The sequence below is a fragment of the Canis lupus genome, chromosome 6, assembly GCF_003254725.2.
Source record: "Canis lupus dingo isolate Sandy chromosome 6, ASM325472v2, whole genome shotgun sequence".
NCBI lineage: Eukaryota > Metazoa > Chordata > Mammalia > Carnivora > Canidae > Canis > Canis lupus.
Window position 1 is genome coordinate 31,478,506 of NC_064248.1, and position 25,036 is coordinate 31,503,541.

At 50.5% G+C, this 25,036-nt stretch overlaps 1 protein-coding gene across 10 annotated transcripts in view; it reads right to left on the reverse strand.

The window, feature by feature from the left end:
* The window catches only part of CLEC16A (C-type lectin domain containing 16A), a 196,460-nt gene that overhangs the window by 16,931 nt on the left and 154,493 nt on the right, over positions 1–25,036 (reverse strand). For 2 of the 10 annotated variants that reach the window (XM_049111398.1, XM_049111395.1), the window contains exon 22: positions 5,655–5,802. The exons of 6 other annotated variants lie outside the window; for them this stretch is intronic. Coding sequence is in view for 2 of the 4 variants with exons in the window: in XM_049111395.1 (XP_048967352.1) it covers positions 5,789–5,802 (14 nt within the window). In the remaining 2 variants the exon portion in view is untranslated. Of the gene's footprint in view, positions 1–5,654; positions 5,803–6,182; positions 6,292–25,036 lie in introns of those variants that run through there. 2 more of the 10 variants (XM_049111394.1, XM_049111397.1) reach the window with 2 other exon arrangements.

Here is a 25,036-nt window from a genome sequence, read left to right on the forward strand (position 1 = left end):
CAGAGGCCATACGATTTTTCACGCCATCTGACTGACTTCACGCCTAGAACTTTATGCTGTGGATGGCACTGTGGACGGATCTCCAGAGTGAGTGATACGAGGTCCAAAGCACTGGTGTGTGTACCAGGGAGCTGGAGACTCGAAAGGCCCAGCAGTGGGGGAAAGGCCAAATGAATTCGAATACGTGTAGGTGGTGAAATCCTTTGCTGTGGCTAAACATGCTGGTGTGAGAGAAGATTAACTGTGGAAGAAAATACTCAAGACAGTAAATGAGAAAAGATTAGAAAAAGCACATCCCACATATTCCTATTGTAAAGAAAGAGAAAGAAAAAGAAAGAAAGAAAGAAAGAAAGAAAAAAGAAAAGAAAAGAAAAAAGAAAAGAAAAAGTTCCAGCTCTGCCTCCCTCCTTGTGCAGAGCTGAGCAAACAGATTGCAAGGATCAAAGCTAAAGTCATGGGAGAACTAGGTGGTTTTATTACATGAGTTTTAGTTTTAGTTTTTGTGCTTTTCTGAATTTTGTCAAGATTCCTATGATGATTGTTATTTTGTACCAGAAATAGAAGGGAGGATGAAGGCAGGGACGCGAGCTGGAGAGGCTCAAGCTCCCGGGTCCCTGGGGCACCCCTGGGATCAGATCTGTACTGGCCTCCAACATCCTCTCCCCTGGGCTCCCCAAGAACCTCCCCAGAGCTGGGCCCCCGCGCAGCACTCCTGAAGCAGGCTGGCCTGCGCCGAGGGCCAGCCACATCTCCTGCTTTCCAGGAGCAAGGGTGTAACGGGGGCAGGCTGGGGTCTTCCTGCTGCCCTCTGGCCCCATTCTGCCAGTTATTCTGGGAGGATGAACTCATGAGTAACTCTCTGGCATTTGTCAAGCACAGAAATACCACAAAAAGGTCAGCCTTCTATTTTAGGCTCCCTGATAGAGGGAGCACTGGGCTGGGAGTCAGAGCCCCAAGTCTGGGTTTAGGCTCTGCCCGAATGGCTTTGTGGCTTTGGACAAGCCTCCTCTGCTGTACGAGCCTCCATGTCTCGATGTGAAAAACAGGAACAGTTGGTGAGGATCTCTAGCCTTCAATGGCCAAGAGCTTTCTTTTTTACTTACAAATCTCCATCTGGTCTGAACCCTAGGACCCTTTGGGGGAAGTAGGCCAAGGAAAAATGTACCTTGAGCACACTCTGTACACCCCCTTCTCTCTGGATAGAACGCCCACTAAAGCGTTCCCCGCCAGAACCAGGCTGCAGTGCGGGTCAGGGTCCAGAGCTGGCTGCTGCGGCCCAAGGGCTCACAAAACGTGTTTTGCTTCACTCATACCAAGGTTCTGGTTCGTTTGTCTTCTGGGTCCCCACGGACACATTGGGAGGTTTTATGTACAAATCTGGATTTCTGGCTTCTTAAAACAGATCTGGTATTACTGGGCCCCATTCCCCCCGTGGCAGCAACTGGAGGGAAGGAGGGAGCGGATTCCTTCCCCTCCCCACCCTGCTTTGCCTCGTGCTCCCAGGTGTTTTTGCCGGCTTGTCTCCACTTATGCTTAGATACTCGGACAAGTCCCCAGACTCAGGGAAGTTCCCAACCCCAGAGATCTCCTCAAACCCTACCCCCTAGAATCACTGGTGGGGCATTCTGAGATGGGGGCGCCTGCCCCGCAGCAGCCCAGGTGGGTCCTCAGACCTCAGAGCGACAAGAACCCCTTGCTCTTGGCCTCAGCCGGGCTGTTCCGTTGGTTTGGAATTCTCTTTTCCTCTTTTTCTATCTCCGTAAATCCCTTCCCCATTCTTTAAGGCTCGTGCAGCTCAGGGTCAGCTTGGGCCAAGAGTTTCCGCAACCAGCAGGGTTACTTCTCTGTACTCCTGCAGCCTGCCCTGTCAGCTGTAGAGGAGTTGGCCTCCCCATGTAGGGCGTAAGAAACTCCACTGCCAAGATGTTTTGGTGGTGTGTACAACAGCTTTCCTTAGTTTAACAGCTAACACCTGGGATCGTCTGGGGTTGAGAGGGCTTTGGACAGTACCCATTTTCCCCTTGGTCTAGTTACAGGCCCTGGCAGCTAGGCATGGCCAATGTGGCTAAATTGTGGAGAAGGACATAGAAATGAAAGCAGCATGCTGGATTTCCAGGAAGGTGTCTCTTAAAAGGAAAGGGGGCATACCTTCCTCTGCTGTGCTTCCTGAAACATGGATGTGATGGCTGGAGCTCCAGCAGCTATCTTGGACCACAAGGATGAGTCCCATAGTAGGGGCAGCAGAGCATGGAGCGGGTAGAGGCTTGGGTCTGGTGCTTTGTGGAGCACCTGACCTTCATCCAGGCTTCCCTACTTGAGAGGGAAATGAGCGTCTCTCTGGGGTTTTTCTTTACTATGTAGTTGAACCTGATCTTCACTGACAGTTGCAAAAATGCTTTGTTAAAGCAGGAATGTGAGCTGGGCTCTGTGGAGACAGAGACTGGCAGGTCTCCAGAGGTGGTTAGGGAAAGCTGCCCTGCTCTTTCTGCGGGAATTTTGGGAGTGGCAGAGTGTGGGGAAAGAAGGAAAGGGACAATAGAGATGGGAGAGGAGGCCTTCCTCATACCCCCCCCACCCCCCGCCCAATCTTTAGGAAATGTTCCTTCAACTCTTTCCTTATATGGTGCAAGTGGACTTTTTAGGTGGAAACATGGGAAGGGACTGAGTTTCCATCTGCGTTCCTACCAGGCCATGCAGAGATTATGCACAAGGGCCAAGAACTGAAAACGGGTGTGTGTGTGTGTGGGGGGGGCGGTGGTGGGAGGGTGTTGGTGGCTGCAGGACTATGAGAGACCAGAGGGTGGGAAGGCTTACACGTGTGTGGCTGAGGGGGTTTGAGCCAAAGGCTTCCTAAATCTCTGAGGGGTAGGGAGGCCCTAGCTGACCTCTGTGTGCTGCCCAGAGCCTGTGCTGTGTGGCACTCTAATTCCTCCAAGGACATGGGTTACATGCAACCACTTCTGGTTAAAAATAGGGGCAGCCCGGGTGGCTCAGCGGTTTAGCGCCGCCTTCATCCCAGGGCCTGATCCTGGAGACCCAGGATCGAGTCCCACGTCAGGCTCCCTGCATGGAGCCTGCTGCTCCCTCTGCCTGTGTCTCTGCCTCTCTCTCTCTCTCTCTGTCTCTCATGAATAAATAAATAAAATCTTAAAAAAAAAAAACAGAAGATATGAAAGCTAGCTGAACATTTGGGAATTCCATGGGGACCCTGCAGAGGGTCGAAGTGGAGAGAGCCCACTGGGCCTACTGCTCACCAGAGGGACTCTGCACACTCTTAAAGGGCACAATTCTCGCCCTGCAGCCTCATCCCCTACAGATGCTCTTACATATGACCTGCTTCCAGGAAGGATTTGAGGTGGCTTAGATTTTAAATCCCAAACCCACGTGCTACAGTACTGAGTACTGACAACACTGAAACATAAACGGAATGACGAGAGTCCAACAATGAAATATGGGTGGAAACTGAAAAATCACAGCAGAACAGCCTCCACAATGGGAAGCTGACATCACCATTTGGCTCTGTGCTTCCTGGGAGCCAAGACCCCAGGGAAAACTGTCCCGGGTGACCTCGCTCCCATGACACATTGGCTCACATGCATAGTTCCTGTCCCTACACCCTCTTGGACGACACAGCTGCCTGCCTGGGGATGGTGCCCCATTCTGGAAACATAATGCCATCTCACTGAACTCTTCAAACGTTTTTTTCTGAGCAGTGAAACTCTCATTTACACATGAGCTAAAAATGGAACTGTCCGGCTGCAGGGTGCCCTACCAGGCGTGGGCTTGCCTGCTTGCCCGTATACCTCTGCAGATCCGACCTCTGAAAATCACAGAGACGGCAAGCAGGTACCTGGAAGGCTGAGGCCTATGAGCTGCAGACTCGGGCACCCCAGGGCTGGACCAGTAAGGTCGGTGAATGAGGAGGGACCCACATGAAGGATAGGCATCTGCTTTCCCTTATTTGGTTAGGACGTGGGCACTGAGAAACACTTCCCTTCTGTCAGGACAATAAACATGGCACATGGACATTCAGCGTCTGTGTCGGGGGACGGAAGGCACTGGTCACACGCCTGGAAGAGGCAGGAAAGCACAGCCTCCCGCCCACGCACCCCACCCCCCACCACCCCCCGGCCTTGCCTGACTACTGCTGTCTCCGAGCAAGAGTCTTCATGAGGCCACTGTTTCCTGTCCTGCAAGAGAAGCTGGATATCCGGATTTTATGTAAAAATTCCTGATTTTTAAAATCGTTGACAACTTAATTCCTATTCTATTTTCTAAACAAGAAGCAGGCCACCCCAGGCCAGGCAGGCCAAACCCAATGCATCTCTGGGCTGCGTGGGCCACGAGCGCCTGGCCTCTGCTCTGGGCTGAGACCAAGGTGTCAGCATCCTGGCCTCGTGGCCAAGGACATCTGAAATGGGTGACTCTGAGCCGTTTCAGTCTCCTGTGGCTGTGCTTCTGGGAAGCTCAGTTTTTAAGAGCCCTTTTAGGAAAAAGCTAAGACTGTAAAGCCAGAGCTGTCCATCTTAGCAAAAACCAACATTCATTCGTGCTCGTTCCCCACTGAAAAGCACAGAATGAAGCCCGCTGAGGGCTGCTGATTCAGGAGAGGCAACCCAGGCATTTTTGACCTTCCCCAGTGCAAGTGAGGGCTATGGGGTGAGGATGCCCTGCCTGAGCTTGCCTTGTGTTGGCAAATTCACAGCACCCGCTGCAGCTCAGGTTTTCACAATGCAGCATTCGTGCTTTCTCCTTTGTGCTGCTGGGAAACAGTCAGAAATCAATATGCCTTGTGACCTCATGCACAGAACACAAGACAGCAAGTGTACCGCGGCCTATCTCCCTTCGATGGCTCCTTCCCCGACGCTGCCCTTTGTCCTCCCACTGCAGTCAGCCAGGTTCTGGGTGGGACTGAGTTTGGAGCCTCAGCCTGGGGGGTGGGCTCTGGGCAGACTGCAGCCTATGGGATCTACAGGCCACACTACATGGACTTGGGAGGCTGGCTCTGAAGCCTGCCCCCCACAAGAGGACAGTGATGCCCAAGAGCAGTGGGGGCCGGGCGCCACGGAGTTGGCGGCCACACCAGAAATGCCCTCAAATTACCCTCAACTCTTCAAAGAACATGTGCATGGGAGGACGAGGAGGCAAGGTACAGATTCAAGCCTCACAAGAGTGTACCCACGATGGGCGAAGCCAGGCCTGAGTGCTCACTCGGGCCTCCTCCAAGCAATTCACACAAAAATGAAAGAATCTACCAACATAGGAATACGGTTCAGAACCCTATAGGCCAGCAGGACCCCTGGGAGGTCCCCCACAGTTCCTTCCCCTACTGCTATGACTCTGAGGTTTGGGTGAAGGTAGAAGGCTCTGGAACCTGCACAGAGACCCTTCCAGTTTCCCTTTCTGGTGAGACACACGTGATGTCCTGTTTCAGGGGGATATGCACAAAACTCTGGGCCTTGGGAGCTGTCTATGGGCTTCCCCCTCAAGTGGCAATTGGAAGTGATTTCTGATTTTCTTCATGTGCACTTCCTATCTGGTCTAGGAGGCAAATCAGGCGCTTGGGAAACGGGGTGTTTCTAATATCTCCCTTGGCAGAGCCTGGGCAACCTCACCACAGATGACCCCTAGATCACTGACTGGCTGCACCTCGAAATGCTTAAAGGCTTTTATTTCTGGTTGCTTTTAAAGGGATAACATGTCCAACATACAAAAATAGCTGGGAACTTGCAGAATCTCTTAGCCTATAGCTCTTTATCCATGGACAAATCCTCTTGGATTTTAAGGACTATACTTGAAAACCTGCAGGAGAGAAAAAATGGGTCTTTCAGTATCTTGCTTCCTTTTTGCGCCATCTCTGTCCTGTCCCAGCTTTGCCCCTCCAAGTTTCTGCTCCTGGGTGGGGCCTGCCTGAGTGGGCTGCCACCCGCGGGAGAGCCAAGGCCTCTGTGTCCCCGTGGCCGCCGGGGTACATCTAGGCGGCGGGAACACCAACACCTTGCTGTGCTGGCACCCTTGTGCTGCCCTGGATGTGGGGGTCACAGGTGGACTAGGTCTCTCAGAGGATCTCTTAGGGTGGCATTACCTCACTCTGCATTTTTAAAACTGAAGCCTGCCAGGACTTGGGTGTAATTCCCGAGGGCCCTGCCTCGCCCAGCCCCTGCCCTTCCTGGTGGCATTACCGTCTATACATTAGTAAGCACAGAACTCCACAACAGTCTCTCAGGGAAGGCACTAGAAAGCTCAGCAGTGGCCATCTCGGCTGCCTCTCTACTGAGGCAGGACACAGGGCTGAAAGAGCAGTGAGAGGGAGGCGGGTTAGAGAGGGGTTACCGACCCCTGACTCCTGCAGTCCCAGCATCAAAGGGGGTGGAACCTGGGATGGTCGGCCACAGCCTCACTTGCAAAGGACACTCCCTGAGGCTCTCGCCAGCCCTTGATCACATGGTCCTTTCTGGCAAGTTTCTCATCTCACCAGCCCTGCTCTGTGCTCTCAGGACACACTGATGGGTACACTAATCTTGTGTGTTCTACAAAGTGGTGGTGTGCAAAGGGGCCAGGGAATCAGTTCTGATCTTCTGCAGGAGGCATGTGCCCTAGGTGCACACTTAACAGGCTCCCGAAGCCAAGCTGTAGACCTGTGTCCCGGACTCAGGCTCTACAGTGTGGGGCGGTTAATTTCTGCACCTAGGCCACATCACTGAATTCTCTCTTACTGTGTGTTCCGATTAGGGTCAGGCCAGACCAAGAGATGATGACATCCTATTGCACGTCATAAAAAGACCTGGAGATACTATCTGGAACCACATGAGTCAGATAGAATCAGGGAGCATGTGTGGAGCCATACAAAGATTGCGATGGGGGCAGCCCGGGTGGCTCAGCGATTTAGCACCGCCTTCAGTCCAGGGCTTGGTCCTAGAGACCCGGAATCGAGTTCTGCGTTGGGCTCCCTGCATGGAACCTGCTTCTCCCTCTGCCTGTGTCTCTGCTTCTCTCTCTTTCTGTGTCTCTCGTAAATAAATAAATAAAATCTTAAAAAAAAAAAAAAAAAAAAAAAAAGATTGCGATGGGTGCTGGCCCAGAGCAAGTTTCAAAAGCCACAGCTGAGGTCCTCAAACAGACAGGACTTTGTCACCTTCTATCATGTCAGACCGTGGGACATGGGCAATCAAGTGGTTGTATGCATGGCTCTGTCATCTATAAGGGGGAGCCGTGAGAAGGGCACAGGCCCTTTGCCTGGGCAAAGGGGACAGGGTTTGTGAAGAAAGCGCCAGGGATCCGGCCACCCCACATGGGCATGTGACCACAAGGGAACCATTCACCCTGCAAACCGGCATGTGCTCACGTGTCAAGGGGGTGACCAATGGCACACCTCCCAGGGCAGGGAGGCCCGAGGGAGTTGGTTTAGCTCAAGAGTCCAGTCAGCACTAGCTGTCTGGGTTATTTACCTGGCATGTGTGGTACCTACAGCTTGGGTCCAATGAGGCAAGAACTGGGGGTTTTCATGTGTACGTGTCTTTACGCATGTGGGTATGTGGGAGAAGAAATGGCTCAGCTCTCTGGAGAAACCGCACAATGCAAAGCAAGATTCTTCCTCATATGAGTGGTTATGGCTGAAGGCCTTAGGAGTTAATAGAGCCAGATATCAAAGTTTAAGGGATTCATGTGCAAACAGTATACGAGGGGTGCCTGGGTGGCTCAGTCAGTTAAGTGTCCAACCCTTGATTTCAGAGTCATGAGTTCAAGTCTGGCCGTGAACTCCACGCTGGATGGGGAGCCTACTTAAAAATCAAACCAAACCACAGTATGTGAGAAGGTGGTGTTCTTGTTACTTGTTACGCCTGGCTCAAGGCATGCATGAATGGGTTCTGTCTCTGTTGGTTTCTTGGCTGGGGGGGAGGGTTGTGAACGCATTAGGTGGAGCCAAATGAAATCGTCCTTAAAGACGTGGGATAAACTCATGGAGGAAGGGGAGGCGACAGCCGGCTGGGCATCCCAACAGGTGGCTCTTCCTTGGTCTCCCTTTCTCTGTCCCCGTTGCCTCCTGTGTGTCTGTGTGTACCTCCGTGTGTCTGTGTGGGCTGTATACAAACACACATGCACTCCCCTCTCCAGTTTACTTATTTTTTTAAATTTTTCCCCCCTCTCCAGTTTAGATTCGTCTTTCCATTTCCAGAAGGCAACTGCTTCAACAAAATGCTTGGAAATGATCTTGGCACTGAAGGAGATGTATGTCTTCTTGATGGAAACCCCCCGATAAGGGGGCTTGCAAGGCCTCAGAGGGGCTTCTTGGATGGGCCCTGTATGCTCTGCTTTCCCTTTGTGTTTCCTTGCAAATGCTAAGTTAATGTGTTCGACGCTGAAATCACCCGGCTGTTCTGCGTTTGTAGTTTTCACTTATTATGTTTTTTTAGTATTATTAATATTTCATCATAAAAGTATTGATTTCCTTTAACTAAGAGACTCTAAAGTTTGCTGCATCCTTAAGCATGATTTTATTATGTCTTGGGGCCAAATGTTTTTTCCAACCCCCTCAAAGGTATGCTTTTCCTTTTATATAATGTGTGTCAAGAAGAAAAAAGGAATTGATTCACATAATTCTGCTTTACAGGCAATTTTTAAGGAATGTATCTAAGAAGGTAGACTGGATAGACCTTTGCTAAATGTGACCACAGCGTCTCTCTGTTAAGCCTTTTTATCTTTTAGAGGTTAGAACCAAAGCACAAAATTTATATTAAAATATGCAACAGTTCCAAAAAATATGTATATACATATATGATACTGTTCTAAGAGAAGCCAATATGGGACAATCGAAACAATTTCAGACATGACCTCAAAGCTTTTTAAAAACTCTCCATGAGCACCCCATCAAAGTCTCGGTTTTCACCATTTTCCGTCTTTCTCTCTTTAAAAGCCAAGAGAAAGTAAGAAGACACACTGCTAGGTTGGGGTTGCCTCAAAGAGGCTCTGCTACCCTCCCAACCCGAAGCACCGGGGTCAGAGGCTGGCCACAGAGATAGGTAAAGGGCGTCCGGTTTTATAGAACCTGTCCTGGCCCCGGGCAGTAACTGGCAAACCAAACGAAGCGCTCTGAAATGTTTAAATATTGAACATCCTTTTTCTCCTTCCTCCACATTTATTATTAACTCGGACCCGCATCACTGTGTACGTTGACCGTTGACTTCATTTCTTCCCAAGAATCCATGACCCGATGGACAATGCTAGGGGCTGCTGAGTGGGGGCGGGGGCTGCGATTTGGGTTTTTTTCCTTTCATACCCTCGCTGGAAATCCTTTACGGTCAGCTTGTTTTTAGAGCCATGAATTCCTGGAAACGTCTCAGCCTTTCAATGACCCCTGGCGCCCGAATGCAGATGATTAGTGCCCCAAATATTGACAGACTGGACTTTTTTCCCCTTCTCAACAAGGGAGCAGTGTCAGCGCGAGGCAGCACGGAGGATGCTGTGGCCACCGGACAAGTAAGGTTGTGCAAACATCATTCAGACAGGCGCTCTATTGTTTGGGACCGTGGTTCTGTTGGCTTTGCCCAGGTAGAAACAATGCCCGTTGTGCCAACATCAGAAGTGCCCGGTTTTTTGGTTTGGTTTCATTTTGAAAAGTAAATCTGTCTATGGATACCAGATGTCCTCTGCTTGGTTCTGACACACAGGGAGGAGGCTGGTGGTGACCCGGCTCTGACATACGAAGTGCATCAGATGTCAGCAGCCTGGGCCAGCCGCCAGCAAACTCAGAGCCGGGCCCGGCGTCATTCCTCATGAAGAGGAACCTTCGGGTTTGGAAATAGAAACCTAAAAATCTTTCCAGAAGACAAGGCAGCACCGTTTCTTGGGAACAAGTCAGGGGGGCTAGTGTGGGCCATCCATTATGCCCAGGCAGAGCGCGGCTGCCCTGTCAGAAGGAAGCTCCTCCGGACCCGCCAGCAGGGCAAGCTGGCTGTACGCATTCGCTTTTCCTGGGCTTTTATCTGTTCAAGTGAAATTGTCCCAAATGACCGGCCTACAGCTTCCACTTTCTTTTAAAAGACGGTACTACATTTGAGATCGATGTTTTCCCCTGAAATGCTGGCTAAATTTATCCTTCCCTGCATCCTGCTCTCCGGTCTCTGCGCTAAGCTGGCGAGCAGCGCTGGCCTGGCCTTGCTGAGTGAAGCGCCTGTCTTGCAACACTTGCTCCTCGCTGGGAGGACCCGAGCACCTAGCCCCTGCCTGTCCTTTTGTTCACCACAAGCACCAAAACCCCAGTTCTCTTAAAGATGCCTCCTCTGTCTCATTCTCTGAGGTCCCCGTGAAGTAAGCCCCAGCTGCTGGGGCTCTTTACCTGGCCTCAGCTCCCATCACCTACCCTGAAAAGCCATCAGGTTGGCTGGCTCTGAACGGCTCCTGAGAACCCCCTCCCTGGCCGGCCCCTGCCCCCCAGAGTGGCTGAGTGCTCATTATTCGACTGCCTTTCGAAGTAGCGGGATGATGTAGCGGCTGTGGGCTTTGCAAACTGGACTAAACCAGAGAACTTACTTCTGCCTCCTGGTCTTGCTTGGCAAGCTGCCCTGTGAGTGAAATTTCACTGATTGATTTAATGCCTGATGCCCAGAAAGCCCAGTATTTCTGAAATCTTTATTCGTATATGCGGTTGTAAGAGAACATGCCCTAAACAGACACTTTGAGCTACGGCTTCTATTTTGCTGTTAACCTGTGGACTCTCTTTTTGGCAGGAATAAGAGGCAAAATAAAATGAGGCTGGGTAGAAAGCATGCACGTGCCCATGCCGGCAGGCACGTGCACACATGCCGTGGGGAGGAGTTCTGCCTTGAAGCACTGGAGAGCCCCACTGAACGAAAGTGGGGGTACAGGTGTGGCCATCCCCCTAGACGTCCCCCACCCTACTCTGCTTCCTGGAAAGCAGCCTGGCAAGGTTCTATCAAGAGCTTTAGATATGGCATTCTTGTTGACCTTAAGAAATAGTTTCCAAAAGAATAACTGGAAACATGGAAAAAGATTCCTGTGTAAGGATATTCATCATAGGTGATGCAGAGTGCAGCAGAAACAACGTTAAGCAGCCAATGTAAGTGGCTTGGCTAAGTAAATTTCGGCTGAACTTCAGACTGTTAAGAGCTGAACGGTGTCTCCCCAAAATTCTAATGCTGAAGTAACCCCCTAGTACCTCAGAATATACCTTTATTTGGAAACAAGGTCATTCTGCAGATGTAAGGAGCTGAGATGAGGTCATCAGGGGTGGGCCCTAATCCAGGGTCAGTGGTGTCCTTATATAAAGGGGAAAGGTGGGCCCATGGCATGCAAAGGGGGAGCTCCATCTGAAGATGAAGGCATAGATCGGAGTGATGCTTGTACAAGCCAAGGAACCCCAAGACTGCCAGCAAAGTACCAGACCCTAGTAGAGAGAGGTATGGCTTCTCCCGGCCTCCTTCAGAAAGAACCAACCTTCCAACACCACGGCTTCTAGATTCGAGAGACAATACATTCTTGTCTAGGCCACTACTTCTCCAGCACTTTGTGACGGCAGGTGGGAGAGGCAATACTCAGACCACGGACTGCTAGAGAGCCATTGGTAATGAAGTGTAGGAAGAGGTATTTTGCAGCACGGGGACGTGCTTCTGACGTGACAGCAATGTTGGGATAAGCAAAACCCCACAGCCCAGCAGCTCTGAGCTGCACGTGTGCACAGAAAGGTGCATCCGAGGATGTCCAACTCCGTGCTAGCCTGGGACAGTGAAAACCTAGAAACGATCAAATGCCCAGCCAAAGACACCCCATGCACCCATGCTATGGAATACTGTACCACCACGAAATGGAAGGAGTGAAATCTGTACCTGTTCACATAAAGATTTTTACTCACAGTGGTGAAAATTAAGCTGCAGAAATGTGTTTGGAATTAGAATTCTGTTTAGGTTTAAAGAGTCGGAGGAGTAGCCCAAAGCATAAGACAATTACAGATTCAGGACTCCTTCTTCTAAACCCTGAGGCTAGACGTGTTTTAGAAATTAGAGTCTTTAAGGCTTTAAAGGCCATGTGGCTGACACACATACTAAGTCACACCCTCAGCCTATCTCTGACAGCTAAAACCCCAAATATTGCATTTCTGCAGGAAAAACACATGCATACATTCACAATAAATGGCATCTGCGACTCTTATAAACACCTTACAAATAGGTCAAGGCAGTTTCTGCCACCAAGTGAGTTATGAAAAATCCTTTGGTTTTCAGCGCTGTCTGGATTTCAGAATTGCAGAGAATGGGCTGTGGTCCCATCCTGTCTGCTGCTTATGGGCACAGATAGAAAGCAACGGCATGCAGAAGGATCTGGAAGGAGAGAAGCCAAACTGTGGGGTGTCTGGGGAGGGGTGGGAGTAGGAAAGAGTACTCAAAGGGGACTTAAGTCCCATTTCGAAAGCTTTTTTTTTTTTTTTTAACTTTTCTAAAAGAAGAATCAACTCATGTATTTCTTGGACAGCTAAAAATTAGGGAAAAAAGAAGACACAGATGAAAAGAAAGCAGAAATATTAACAATGCTTTTCTCTGCTGTGGGAGGATTGTGGTGATGCTTTCCTTCTTGCACTTTTACAGTTTCTATTGATAAGTTTCTACATTCGGGTAAGAGTGCACACAGATGAACAGAGCAAGCCCGTGGTGACGGCGGGACAGCTGACTGCTGACCGGTCCCGTCCCTCCCTGTCATCGGCAGCTCATCCCCCAGGGCCTTGATGACCTTGCAGGCCGGCTCCCAGACTCGCTGCCACCGCTACCCCCGGGGCTGCTCCTGCTCTGAGACTCAGCGTGCCTCCGTCACCATGAGATATGGCCTCTTCCCGGGGCGCTGCTCACACACTGGCCACTTTGATTCATCATCTCTCTTACTCTCTCTGTCCTTTATTCTTCTGGCCTCATTGGCCTTTGATTGCTTTTCGGGAGTTTATCATATTGAACTTTTATCCCTTTCCAGGAAACCCTATTCTTTTTTTCTCTTCCCTTTCACAATTAATAAATAATCATGAGAGCACTTATTTGGACAGAAGCACATCCTGCCTTCTAAACAGAACAGCTGGAGTGTTTCTTTGGGGCTCCTCTGGGCCTGTGAAGGGCACATCACCTGTCGCAGAGAAAGAGCATTTCAGTCTGTCACCGTGCTGCAGGGACGGGGGTGGGATGGGGTGGGTTTGGGGTGGTGGGATCAGTGCTGTTCTCCTTAGGTGAGCGGCTCCCGACTCTCCAGGACCTCTGTGCTTTCCCAGCCATCCTCTAAGGAGGGGCCAGCCGGGGCAGGTGCTGGCTGGAGGTACTGAGCGCTGGGGTAGGGACAGGGAAACAGAGGTTCAGTGTAAGAGAATGTGGGCTTTGGGGGCAGACAGATGGGTTAAAATCCCAGCCTGCTGCTGCTGGCCTGTGTTGCCCTGAGCCTCGGTTTCCCTGGGAATAATATGGAGGAAGTCATCCCTGCCTTACGCACTGTTGTGAGGACTTAGCATGGGGACTGATAGGTAGCAACTGGCCGATAAAACAGCAGCAGGCACTGCTAAGTGGTAGCTCCAGCCGCAGCTCTGAGCACTTATTTCCAGACATCCTTCACCAGTTTCTACCAGGCAAAAAGAGGAGCACAAACGACCCTAATCATCTCCAAGAAGTAACGTGGAGCCTTTGGGATCACATTTTTTTTTTTTTTTTTTTTTTAAGTCACTGGAGTGAGCTGGGCAGAGTGGCTGCCCGCATCACCTACCAGCACCAGGGAGGGACCCCCGGAGCAACAGACAAAAACTAATCTGTTTTTATCTCACATCCACAACACAAATCGTCTGCCACCTCAGAAGTTTTCAACAAATGCTCGAAGCAGTGATTTTAATACCTACTTTCTTTCCCAGAAGCCTCGCTTCTGAGGTCAGACCACAATCAAAAGAGATTTCTGGAAAGGTATGAAATGCAAACTTATCTCATAATTTACAGGAAAGGAAAGGGAACAGGAGACTATTTTACCAGTAAGAACAGAGTCTTCTCTTCAAAGTCAAAAATAAATGGAAAAAAGGCAAATTTTGGGGAAGAGGAAGGGTGCCAGGTAAGTCTGCACTGCATCAAGGTTTCCAGATTATTCCTGTGTTGCGCGTTCCAATTTTTTTCCCCCCACATCTGGACTACTTTAAGGAAAATGCTGCATAAATCGGACTATTTTATGATCAAAATAGGATACAAATGAGATAATCCAGTCTTTAGAAAAAGATGACAGCTTTGTGACAGGCTGACTAGTTTAGAACTGTTTTTAAACATACCACAGCTTTTGGGGCACCTGGGTGGCTCAGTCAGTTAAGCATCTGCCTTCTGCTCAGGTCATGATCCTGGGGTCCTGGCATAGAGCCCCGAACTGAGCTCCCTGTTCAGCAGGTGGCTTGCTTCTCCCTCTGCCTATCTCCCTTCCACTGCTTATGTGCACTTTCTCTCTCTCTCTCAAATAAATAAAATCTTAAACAACAACAACAACAACATACAACAGCTTTCTCAAGATATACTTCACACACTATGTAATCTACACAATTTAAAGGTACAATCCCATGGTTTCTAGTCTATTTACAGAATTATGCATCCATCACTACAGTTAATTTTAGAATACTTTCGACCTCCTTCTAATTAGTGCGATTATAACTTGTAGCAGGGGTTGCAAAAACATTTATCCCCAATCATATGAACGAGGCTGCAAGCTGGCCTTTTAAAAAACTTTCCACTCCAGATTCTGACATTTGTTCTCCTGAGTGTGGTGTAAAACATCTCATTCTTCATGTCAGGCCGGAGTCCATGAACTTCTATTCCAAAAGATTCATCAGAAATACGTCCTGGGGCAAATTCTTCCCTCCAGGCTCTGTTCACATGGGAAGAGACTTGGGTCATTGCTGGGCTGAACCCCTTCCTAGGAAATAGGCCTGGGCTCTGTGCCCCACTTATCTGGTCAGAGCGGAAAGTGACAAAAACGGGGAATTCTGTGCACAAACTGGTGGAGGTTATCACCTGGACAGCAATGTTTTCATTCTTTGGGGATATGGGCAGCCTGCAGGCCCAGGCATCAACAGCTCTCCTGTCAGGGATGGATTCCTGCCCAGCTTTGCTCCTCCACTTCCTCCCAGGCCAACAACCCTTCCTCAGAGATTCTTTCCTGGTCTCCCTGTCCAGGTCAGATCCCTCTATTGCATACTATCCCAGGTCTCAGCTAGTTCCTTCACCGGGTCCCAGGTGAAGTTCCTAGTTCCTAGGACCCTGATCATGGTTCATATCTCTGGAATCCACAGTACCTGGGGGCTCCAAAGAGACTAGTCTGTTCAGCATAAACTCTGAGTCCACAATGAACAATGTCTTACACGTAAAGGGGGTACTGAAGATTTGTTGGTTCCATTTGTCTATCAGTCTTTCTTCTTGTACAATCACCCACCCATCCATCTATCTACCCACCCATTCACCCATCCATCAACCTACCCATCCATCTATCTACTCACTCATCCAATACTTTCCAAGTACCACCTATATATGGCAAACCTCCCAGTGCAGCTCCAGGAGTTGGACATTTAGCAGGAAACAAGACAGTGTCTGCTCTCTTGGAGCTTACAGTTCAATAATGGGAAGGGGAAGGACAGGGATTGGGTGGGCAGAAAGTGGAGAAACAGAAAATGTTGGGAAGAAACCAATGTTATGAAGAGAAGTGAGCAGGGCAGGGGCATCTGGAGTGCCGGGAGTGGGGCAGGGCTGTGGGTTACACATGATGGTCAGGAAGAGCAGAGACAGAGAGTTCTGACAAAAAACCCTAAGGCAGTGAGGACAGAGCCACACAGGTACCTGGGATGAGAGTGCTTGGTGTAGGGGCTGGGAGGCAGGCACACTGGGTCATGTCAAGGCTCAGCTGGGGGCTTCTGTGGCTGCCCTGGAGTTGGCCAGGGAGATAGTGGAAAGACATGAGGTCTTGAGGGTCTAGACTGTGGAATCTTGGGGGCCCCTGTAAGGAATGTGACTTTTATTCTGAGTGAAAGGGAAGCCAGTGACACATTTAAGCAGAAGACACACATGATCTAACTTATACCTGAAAAGGATCTTTTTAGCTACCGTGTTGGGAACAGACTGAAGAGGCTAGGGAGTCAGGGTAGGGGGTGGGTGGAAGTTGGCAGGGTGATGGGGACGATTCTGAAGGCCAAGATCAGGAGTCAGCAAACAACATCCTGCAGGCCAAATCCCAAAAGCCTGCCTGCATCAGGCCTGTTTTTTCCAAGTGACATTTTACTGGATGGGGCCAGGCCTGCTGATTTACATATTATCCAGGGCTGTTTGGCTACAATGGTAGAGTGAGACTATGACAAGGACCACATGGCCAGCAAAGCCTAAAATATTGACTACTGGGCCCTTTAAGAAAAGTGAGCCAATCCCAGCCTAGGAGATGGGGTACAGTGCTGGGAGAGACTGGGATCCTGACTACATTTCCCAGGTGTGCTAAAAGGCAGGGAGAGCTCTGGCCCTGCGGTGGACAAGTGCTCTGATTTCCAGCTGCTCTGTGTGAGAGCTGGTTTTCAGCTACTGCTTCTTTCCAGCTAAGTGTAAGTCATCAGATCCCACGGGCAGCCCAGCCTGGGGCCGGCCTCTGTGAGCGACTATCTTCTTGCTGCCAGCCCAGTGTGTGGTCAGTTTAGATGGAAGCCTTCCTGTCCCAAACTGAAGCCATCAGCAGCTCCCATGGGCTCCTTGATGAAGTCCAAGACAGTCACCCCTGCATGAGAGACTGTTCCCACACGTCTCATCTCTTGCTGCCTCCTGCCCTGCACACCTCAGGCTGCTTGCAGAACCCACACACATACCATGCTTTCCAAAGCCTAGAACCTGCCATCTGCCCAGCATGCCCCCATGTTTAACCCAACCCAACCCATCCATCAAGACCTCCTTCTGGAGCCTTCCTCGCCCTCCAGTTCTGGTTGGGCTGGCCTCCCTGTCCTGGGCTACCACATTACAGCAAGAATCAAACCACGTAGCAATAGTGTGTTGGGTGTGGTCTTCCCCAGGACACCATGAACTCCTGAAAGGTGAGGCCCAACCAGAACCTTCTGCTCTCCAGTTCCTGGCAGAATGTGATGCAGAACCCATGATAGGTGTCCTAGAAGCACATTGAGCACTGGTCTCTCCCGAAATGGGGTCCAGGGCACCAGATATATCTTCCCCCAAACCCTGAACATCCCTAAGGAACAGCTGCTCTGATGGAGGAGAGAGCCTGTCTGACCACACCTCCAGCTCACCAAGCTCTCAATCCATCTCTGGGCTACAGCTGACACAGCTGGTCACAGGGGCGCATCAGATCTCTGGAGAAGGGACCTCAGTCAGTCATGCTGGGCCCTGTGTTGTACAAGGCAATGGTAGGAGCATGGTGAAGATTTGTGGATTAAAGAAATGACAATCAGGCCACAACATTTGACCCCAGTGGTCACCCAGACCCTCTTCTTAAGCCACCTAAGGGAAATTCAGTGAGATCTCTTCATCTCTAACAGTGTTCTCAAGACTGGATGGCCTCTAGAATGAGCCAGGGAACTTCAAAAAACACCGACTACCCTCTCCTCATTCTGATTTAACTAGCCTATTCTGGGCTTTTCAAATGCTCTCAAGGAGATTCTAGAAATGCATAGCCAGAGTGGAGGGCCACAGGCAGGGTTGGGTTGGTTCAGCCCAGGGCCTCAGAATGGGAAAGATCTTGCATGGGCCAGGATTCCTCTGCCCCCAGGAAACTATGAGGACAGGTCCCACAGGATCCTCTGGCTGACGGAAGGGGTCCTAGTTGACTGCCTTTCTGACCACCCAGTTGGCCATCTCACAGTTGACATGGAGCTACTGGACAGGGCCACCTGCTTGCAGGAGCAAGGAGCTGACCCAAAGGCCTCTCCGAGCCGAGCAGACCCTATCGCCTCCAGCAACAGGTGAACGAGGCCACTCTCCAGGCCAAGGCTGGAGGGACACCCCCGGACACTGCCCAGCACACTCGGTCCCTTGACTCCTTGGGGGTAGCACTGTTGTGCCTTGTTTGGATGGGGTTCTGACCAGGGCTCAGGGATGTGCTTACTCTAAGGAGGATGAAGTGGGGTTGGAAGTCATCCGCACGAGGTGTTTGCTGGAAAAAAGCCATGTGCCAGGGATAGGAGACACCTGCAAAGTGCAGTGTTGGGGCTTCTAGCTGTTTGCAAACTGGAGGTCAGTAACTCAGAAGAGTAATTATCACCCCATGGGCTTGTTAGTTACGGGGTGATGATCCTTCTGGGGGGCCTCTGAGCTGTATCAGTGATAACAGAAGATGGGGAATAAGGGTAAGAACACAGAGAGGGAGGCTGGCAAGAGCATGGGCCAGGTCTAGGCAGAACAGGACACAGGAGTTGCTGACTCGCTGTGTAAGTCTAGGTAAGTTCCTTAACCACCCTGGGCCTCAGGAAACTTCAAATGCAACATGAGCAGAGGTCTGCCTCTCTCCAGGCAGGTTCAGAAGGCGAGATAATGAATCCGTGGAACATGCTTGGTACAGAGCTTGAAGCACAGAAGATGGCCCATCGATGGGAGCAACATCACTGTCACAGTGATGGGGAACCAGGGAGCCTGCCTCTGTGGCAGTGACAGGGAGCCGGCCCTCTCGCTCTGTGCTCAGCTTCCCTACACATGCTGTCCCTGGCCTGGAACACCTTGTCCCCTCCCATCCAGTTGGCTGCACTGAGTCCTCCCACTGTCAGCCCACACCACTTCTGTAGGGAAGCCTCCCTGATCCCCGCTGGAGAAGACCAGGTTCCCCATTATTAGCTAATCATTGGTTGGTACAATTATATGAATAATGTTATTTCTACCAGATTGCAAGCTCCATGTGGCAGGGCCATGAGTGTCTGGTTTGCTCCTAGTTGTCGCCTCAAACCCAAGCCCAGCCCCTGCCACACAACAGATACTGAATATGTGTATGCTAACCCAAAGACTGAATAAAAGGATGAACTCCATGGATTTCCACAGAAGCCCATCTTTGTGGAGCCATGACGACAACAAGCTCACATCAATGAAGAGCTTAACTACATGCCCTAGAACCTCCCAGAAAGTTTCTAAATTCACTTCTGACCAGCAGACCTTAAATCTTCACTGCAGAGGTGTCTGTACTTAGCTGGCACATCAGTATTTCCCACTGCAGGTCAGTGCTTTATTATTATTATTACAATTTTTTTTTTTAAAGTGTTCTGGCTGAGAGCCAGCCCAGGCTGCAAAAAGTAGGAGAAAAAGCTGTTGATACATCACACCTAGTGGGCAGATGTCAACTAGCCTGGAAAGCCTAGACAACCACTTAGTGCCACCTGCCACGCACAGGAATCTCGGGCCTGATTTATCAGTGTGCTCTGGCAAGCGTGCTCAGAAAACCCTTCTCGGCCCAGGAGCGAGGCTGGGCTCAGGAACCACGTATGTGTAAGGGGCTGCGGTTGAGATTACGGTGTCCCAGCTACCAAATATGGCTCCACCAGGGCAAAACTAAGAATTTCCTCAGGACCCCAGGCCCTGAGGAGGACCCCGGGACATGGGACTGGGCAGACTGTGGGGTCTGGGAGGAGTGGGTTTCAGCAGCACCACCGATGACTATGCGACCTGGGGCAAGTTACTTAACCTCTCTGTGCCTGAGACTCCTCAGCTGTTAGGTGGGGATAGTAACAGGGCCTTCCTCCCCAGGCTGTTGTCACCTGGATGGTGGAGATACTTAGCCAGACTGACGAGCTTCAGAAAACGCTCTTTAGTGGTAGGCGAGCCACTAGACATTTCGACCTCATAACAGCTCGAGGGGTAGAGTGCAAAGTACACCAGGGCTTCCCGGAGGTATGGCCTGGCTGGTCACCTCCAGGACCTCAGCTTCCCTCTCCCCATGGCATTATTGAGAGGATGAATGTGGAATGCTCTGCTGACCCTGAGTGGCTACATGAGGATGAGGACGTAAGGGGACAGTGCCATCCTTAGGAACGCATCTGTCACAACCAGGCAACCTGCATCCAAACCCATCACTGACTGCGCTAACCAAGGGTGCACCCACCCTGCCCTGGCTCTCAGCTTCTGACGGCCCCCTCTGGCCCCTGCACTGCTGTCTCCAATCCACTCCCCACCCAATGGCACAAGGATTTCAGACAAACACGGATCAGGCCTGTACTCCCTGGCTTGAAGTCCAGAGGGTTCAGGATGAAATCCACATCTCCCCCTAGCCTGCCACTCCCGCCAGAGCTATCTTCTCTATCTACCTCCCCTTACTCCCCACATTCTAGCAGCATCGGGCCTCTAGGTGGCCCCCTGTCGCCCCAGTAACTTCTGGTACAGTGGACACCCCATTTCTAGGTCTGCTTCTGCCACCCAGGCTGCCAGCTGGACGAGGGCTGGGAACGGAGCTGCAGGAGGTACTCTGTGCGCTTGCCGGAAGAATGCACAATGGTTGAGGTGACGCTGGCTTTGGTGGCTCTCGCAGGGCAGGTGCCCAGAAGTCCCCTTGACTGGCAGAGCCCAAGAGCACCAGCTAGAACACTTGAGAGTGGCCTAGAGGAGCTGGCCAGCTGCCCCATAAGGGGCTAGAGTTCCAGCCACGAGGCTGAAATGTTGGCCTACTACCCCCAAGGTCGACCTGGGCAGGCTGCTGCAGCCCTCTAGGCCCTGACTCCCTTTTCTCCAACATCAGAGACTGATACTTACTGGGGTGTTGTGGGACCCCTTACAGGGGGCTGGCCCAGGGCTAAGCTCCTGACCTTGGGAGGTAGGCTCTATCATACAGAAGAAGAAATGAGGCTCAGGGGCCTTTCAGAACTTTCCCGACAACACACAGTTGTCAATAGGTAGGTGCCGAAAAAGCTAGGTGGGCTAACTCCAGGGCGTGTGCGCCTAACCTCCTCACGGTGAGAGCTCCCTGGCAGGGCGGTAGCATGGTTTAAACAGCATGGTGGCATAGTTCTGGTATACAGCAGATCCCAAATGTTGGTAGCACGTAAGCTGCTTGAGGCTGTGGGTATCCCAGTAGGCACGAAAGGCGCCTCTGCTGACCCAGTGGGGACACAAGTCGGTGCAGGGTGTTTCTGCATCTTCTTTGAGGTGGAGTGAAGAGGTCAGAGAGGGGACAACGAGCAGGCCATGCCTCCACCACATGCAGGCATTGTTTTAGGAGGCCAGAACGCTGCTCTGAGCTGTTGGATGCTTTCCTTGGGCATCAGGCTGGAAATCTGTTTTTGTTTTGTTTTTAAAAAGCATTTTTTCAGAATGCCCAAGATTTTATAAAATGTCAACTATCCCAGAACATTATCCAGGATACTAAGGGTAGGGGTGGGAGGCTCATTCCATCAACATGGACTCTTCCCGCCATTGGACTGACCCCACGATTTAGGAGGACCTGTTCCATCCGGGAGGCTGGCGTGTGCATTGTACCCAGCACCTGAGGCCCAACTGTCAGCCTGTGAAGTCAACATACTCAGAAAGCCACAACAAAGGACTATTTGATCTCAGAAGCTCCAAAGAGCCCTTAAGTCAACTTAGCAAGAAAGGAAAGAACACTGAACAAGAGATAACCTTCTTCTCAGGAAACAGGTAGAAGCATTACAAAGAGCAGGAGTTTGAAACCACGCTCAACCTCTCTGGGACCCTGGGGAGGGCTCTGCATCTCAGTCTTGCTTGCCCCAGTTGCAAGAGTGGGGTTAGTGACACGACAGTTTTTACACACTTCTCTATTTTACATAAAGCAACTTGCTTATTGCCTAGCAAGCACATAGCAGGCATTCAATAAATGGAACTTTCATCCTGCACCTTTACAGAGTCTGTGAAGCTAGAAGCATACCACATACGGTATGCACCTGAATTTTTACCAAACTTGCAACTGTTTTCAGAGGAGTCATTGCAGATCATAGCTCAAACTTCGTATTTCATGCAGTTGAAGCATCTACTGCCCAAATCATGGAGTGATTTCAGGGACTTGAGTTCACGGCAGGCAGCAATGGAAACAAAGTCAAACAATTCATCAGCCCCGATTTGACGGGCTCTGGGATCTCTTTTTGCAATTACTCTGAGGCTTAAGGAGCAGACTGTTTAAGTGTGAAGAGATGTCACAAGACAGCCATTCCTGCCACAGTGGGATAATATTGACTTTTGGCCCTCTGGGAATCTGAGATGTTGAACAAATAATACTCTGTATGTGTTTCTGGAGAAAAGCACATTCATACAAAATGCCATAGCTGGACAGCCACGAATAAAGAAGGCTGTACTGAGTCATGGGATGCTGGCTACAGAGAGAAAAGAATCGAAGACAGTCCTAACTCCAGTGGAGATGCCAGGAGGTAGGAGGAGAACCTACGGGGGGTTATATCATGCCATTATGCCCTGTCTGCAATGACAAGCCACACGGAGGGCAGGCCAGCCCTTGGAGGCCCCACGCCCACTCCTGGGAACCTTTCCAGGCCTCACAGCTCCTGGTGGCCTCCTGGACAGAACAACATCCACAGGAATGAGGATTTTGCTGGCTCAGAAGTTGGGATCGTCAAAATGCCCTTGGTAGCCACATGCACTCAGAAGGTCCAGAGAGAAAGGGAGACTCCTTGATGTTTTGCCTTAAACTAGCCCTGGGAACCTCCCTCTTCCTCCACCCACATACTTCATTGGCCACCAAGTCCTGTTAGGGCCACAGCCCCAGATATTTCTGGACTCGCTTCATGGTTACTTACTCCAGGGAAATCCTTGCGCAACGGTGTGCAGAGTGCTCATTATTTGTTAAGGACAAGAAATTAGCCATGACCTGAATGTCCATCAATGGGGGACTGGCTAAATAAACAGTGGTTTGCCCACATGACAGACTGCTCAGCAGCAATAAAAATGAAAGTGGAGACTCATGTAAACTAATAGAAAAAAAAATCCAAGACGTAAGAGTGAAAACGACGTTCGCTTGTGTGAAAAAATACAAAGGACACGCAACATGGTAGTACAAGCCTAGTAGGTACATACACAGAGAAAGGTATGGAAGGGGGTGCACCCTGGTGAGAAGGGAGTAGCTCTGTGGAGAGACCGCTTCTCACCCCTACTGCGCAGGTGTGGCACGCCAATGGGTGGGCAGAGAGGGCCTTCTGTCTCTGCCGCCCGTGCCCTTCCGGATTCCAGTGAGGAAAAGCCCAAGTCCCCTGACTCCTCATTCCTTGGCCTTAGCACCTCCAAGGGCTTCCTATAGCTCCCAGGGTACAGTTTAACTCCTCAGCAGGCTGCAAGCCCCCAGCCACTGGGACCCCAACCAGCATTGTGGCCTGTCTCCCTGCCACTGCCCTACCCAGGCCATGCCACCAAGTGTCGCCTGCTCCCTCAGGCCTTTTGCATGTGCTGTTCTTGCCATGCCTACCTCTTTGCTCTGCACAACCTGTTCGTGTATCCCTTTCCCCTATCCATGTCTCATGTGCTGGGCATGCCATTATTTGACTCGTAAAGAAACCTCAGGAAACACTTGCTACACGTGCCCTTCCTTTCCTGACCCTCTTGGGGGTATTTGTCATAGAACTTCCTTGGAACTTTTAAGGTTTCTCTGAAAAAAAAAATACCAGTTCTTTCATCTCCTGTCCTCTTCAGTTTTTCTCCCTGGTCCTTAGGAGCTGCCTTGCTTTGAAGAGGCCACAAAGGAATGGCTTAAAGGAAAGGAATGTGTGGAGGACCCAATGACTGATGCCTCTCTGGGAACACGCAGCACCACTATTGTGTCCCATGCCTGGCTTCTGCTCTGGTTCTGGCCACTCCTAGGGGGGTCCTCATGAATTAACAACTCCTTCTAGCTGTCTGCACACTCAGCAGTGCCACTTAGTTGGTATCTCATTCTCTGGGATCCCGAGGCAGGCACTAGGGATGGGTTCCTGGGAAGTGGTAAAGGGCTTCTCAAACCCAGTTCTAGGGGAGACCCTGGGGTTCCTTGAGCTATTTCAGAGATATTTTAAGGGAAAAAAAAATCAAATCAGGGTGGTCTTTTTCCAATTCACAGATAAAATGAAAGGTTAGGGTCTTCTCTATTTCTGGGTTTTATCCCACGAATGAGCCTTTGATCCTTGCCATTCGCTATCACTTGTCTGTTAATGAGAGGCTGTCGGTGGTAGGACGGATGACTCAGCAGCAAAAAATAAACATCTATAGGAAAAGGCTCATAAAGTTTATTCAAATAATTTTATGGATTCTTCCTTTGGTCGCAGACACTTGTATCCATAGAATACAGTCATGTTCTCTAACTGATTTCCATGCTCCTGGCTCACACTATGGGATGGAGCACAATAGCTCATAGGGTTCCCAGAGCACACCTGACTCCCAGATGTTTTGCCACTGAATAATCTTCAGCACTGAAGACATGGGTGTGGGGAGTAGGCCAGGTGCTCCCCTTGCCTGGGCTGAGGTTCCCTGGTCCACAGACTGAGGAGTGGCACCAGCCTCCCAGGGCTGTCGCGGGGTCCTGTGGGCACGGCCCAGCACAGGCACACAGGAAGCACGGATGGTAGTTGGTATCTCAGGGAGTGGGCCTGTGCTGGGCTGGGGCCATAGGGCAGATTTCTGCTCTTCTCTGGCTCTGGCTCTGCCTGTAGGAGCTACAGGGTCTCAGGCACGTTCCAGAACCAAAGTCTTCATGGCCCTCTGGCAGGAGGCAAAACCTACCCAGGTGTTTTATCAACACCCGATGCAAAGTCTTTCTAAATGAGCAAATCTGTACAACAGTGGTGTGTCTTTTTTATTTACAGCGGAAGGTGCTGCGGGATGATTAACTTTGTGCAAACTGATTTAACATATAGAAAGGGAACCTATTATTTAGGGTCCCGAGGGTCAGCCCTGACTAATCACAGTGACAATAAAAAATACCAAGAGCCTAACCTTCGCTGTACACTGCACACACATGAGGTGTCCTGCTAGGCACTTATGTGGATTAACTCCCATCATGCTCAAGACAGCCTAATGAGGTGGGTGACATTTTCATCCCTGCTATTTTTTCTTTTTAATTGTGGTAAGATACCCATAACATAGAAGTT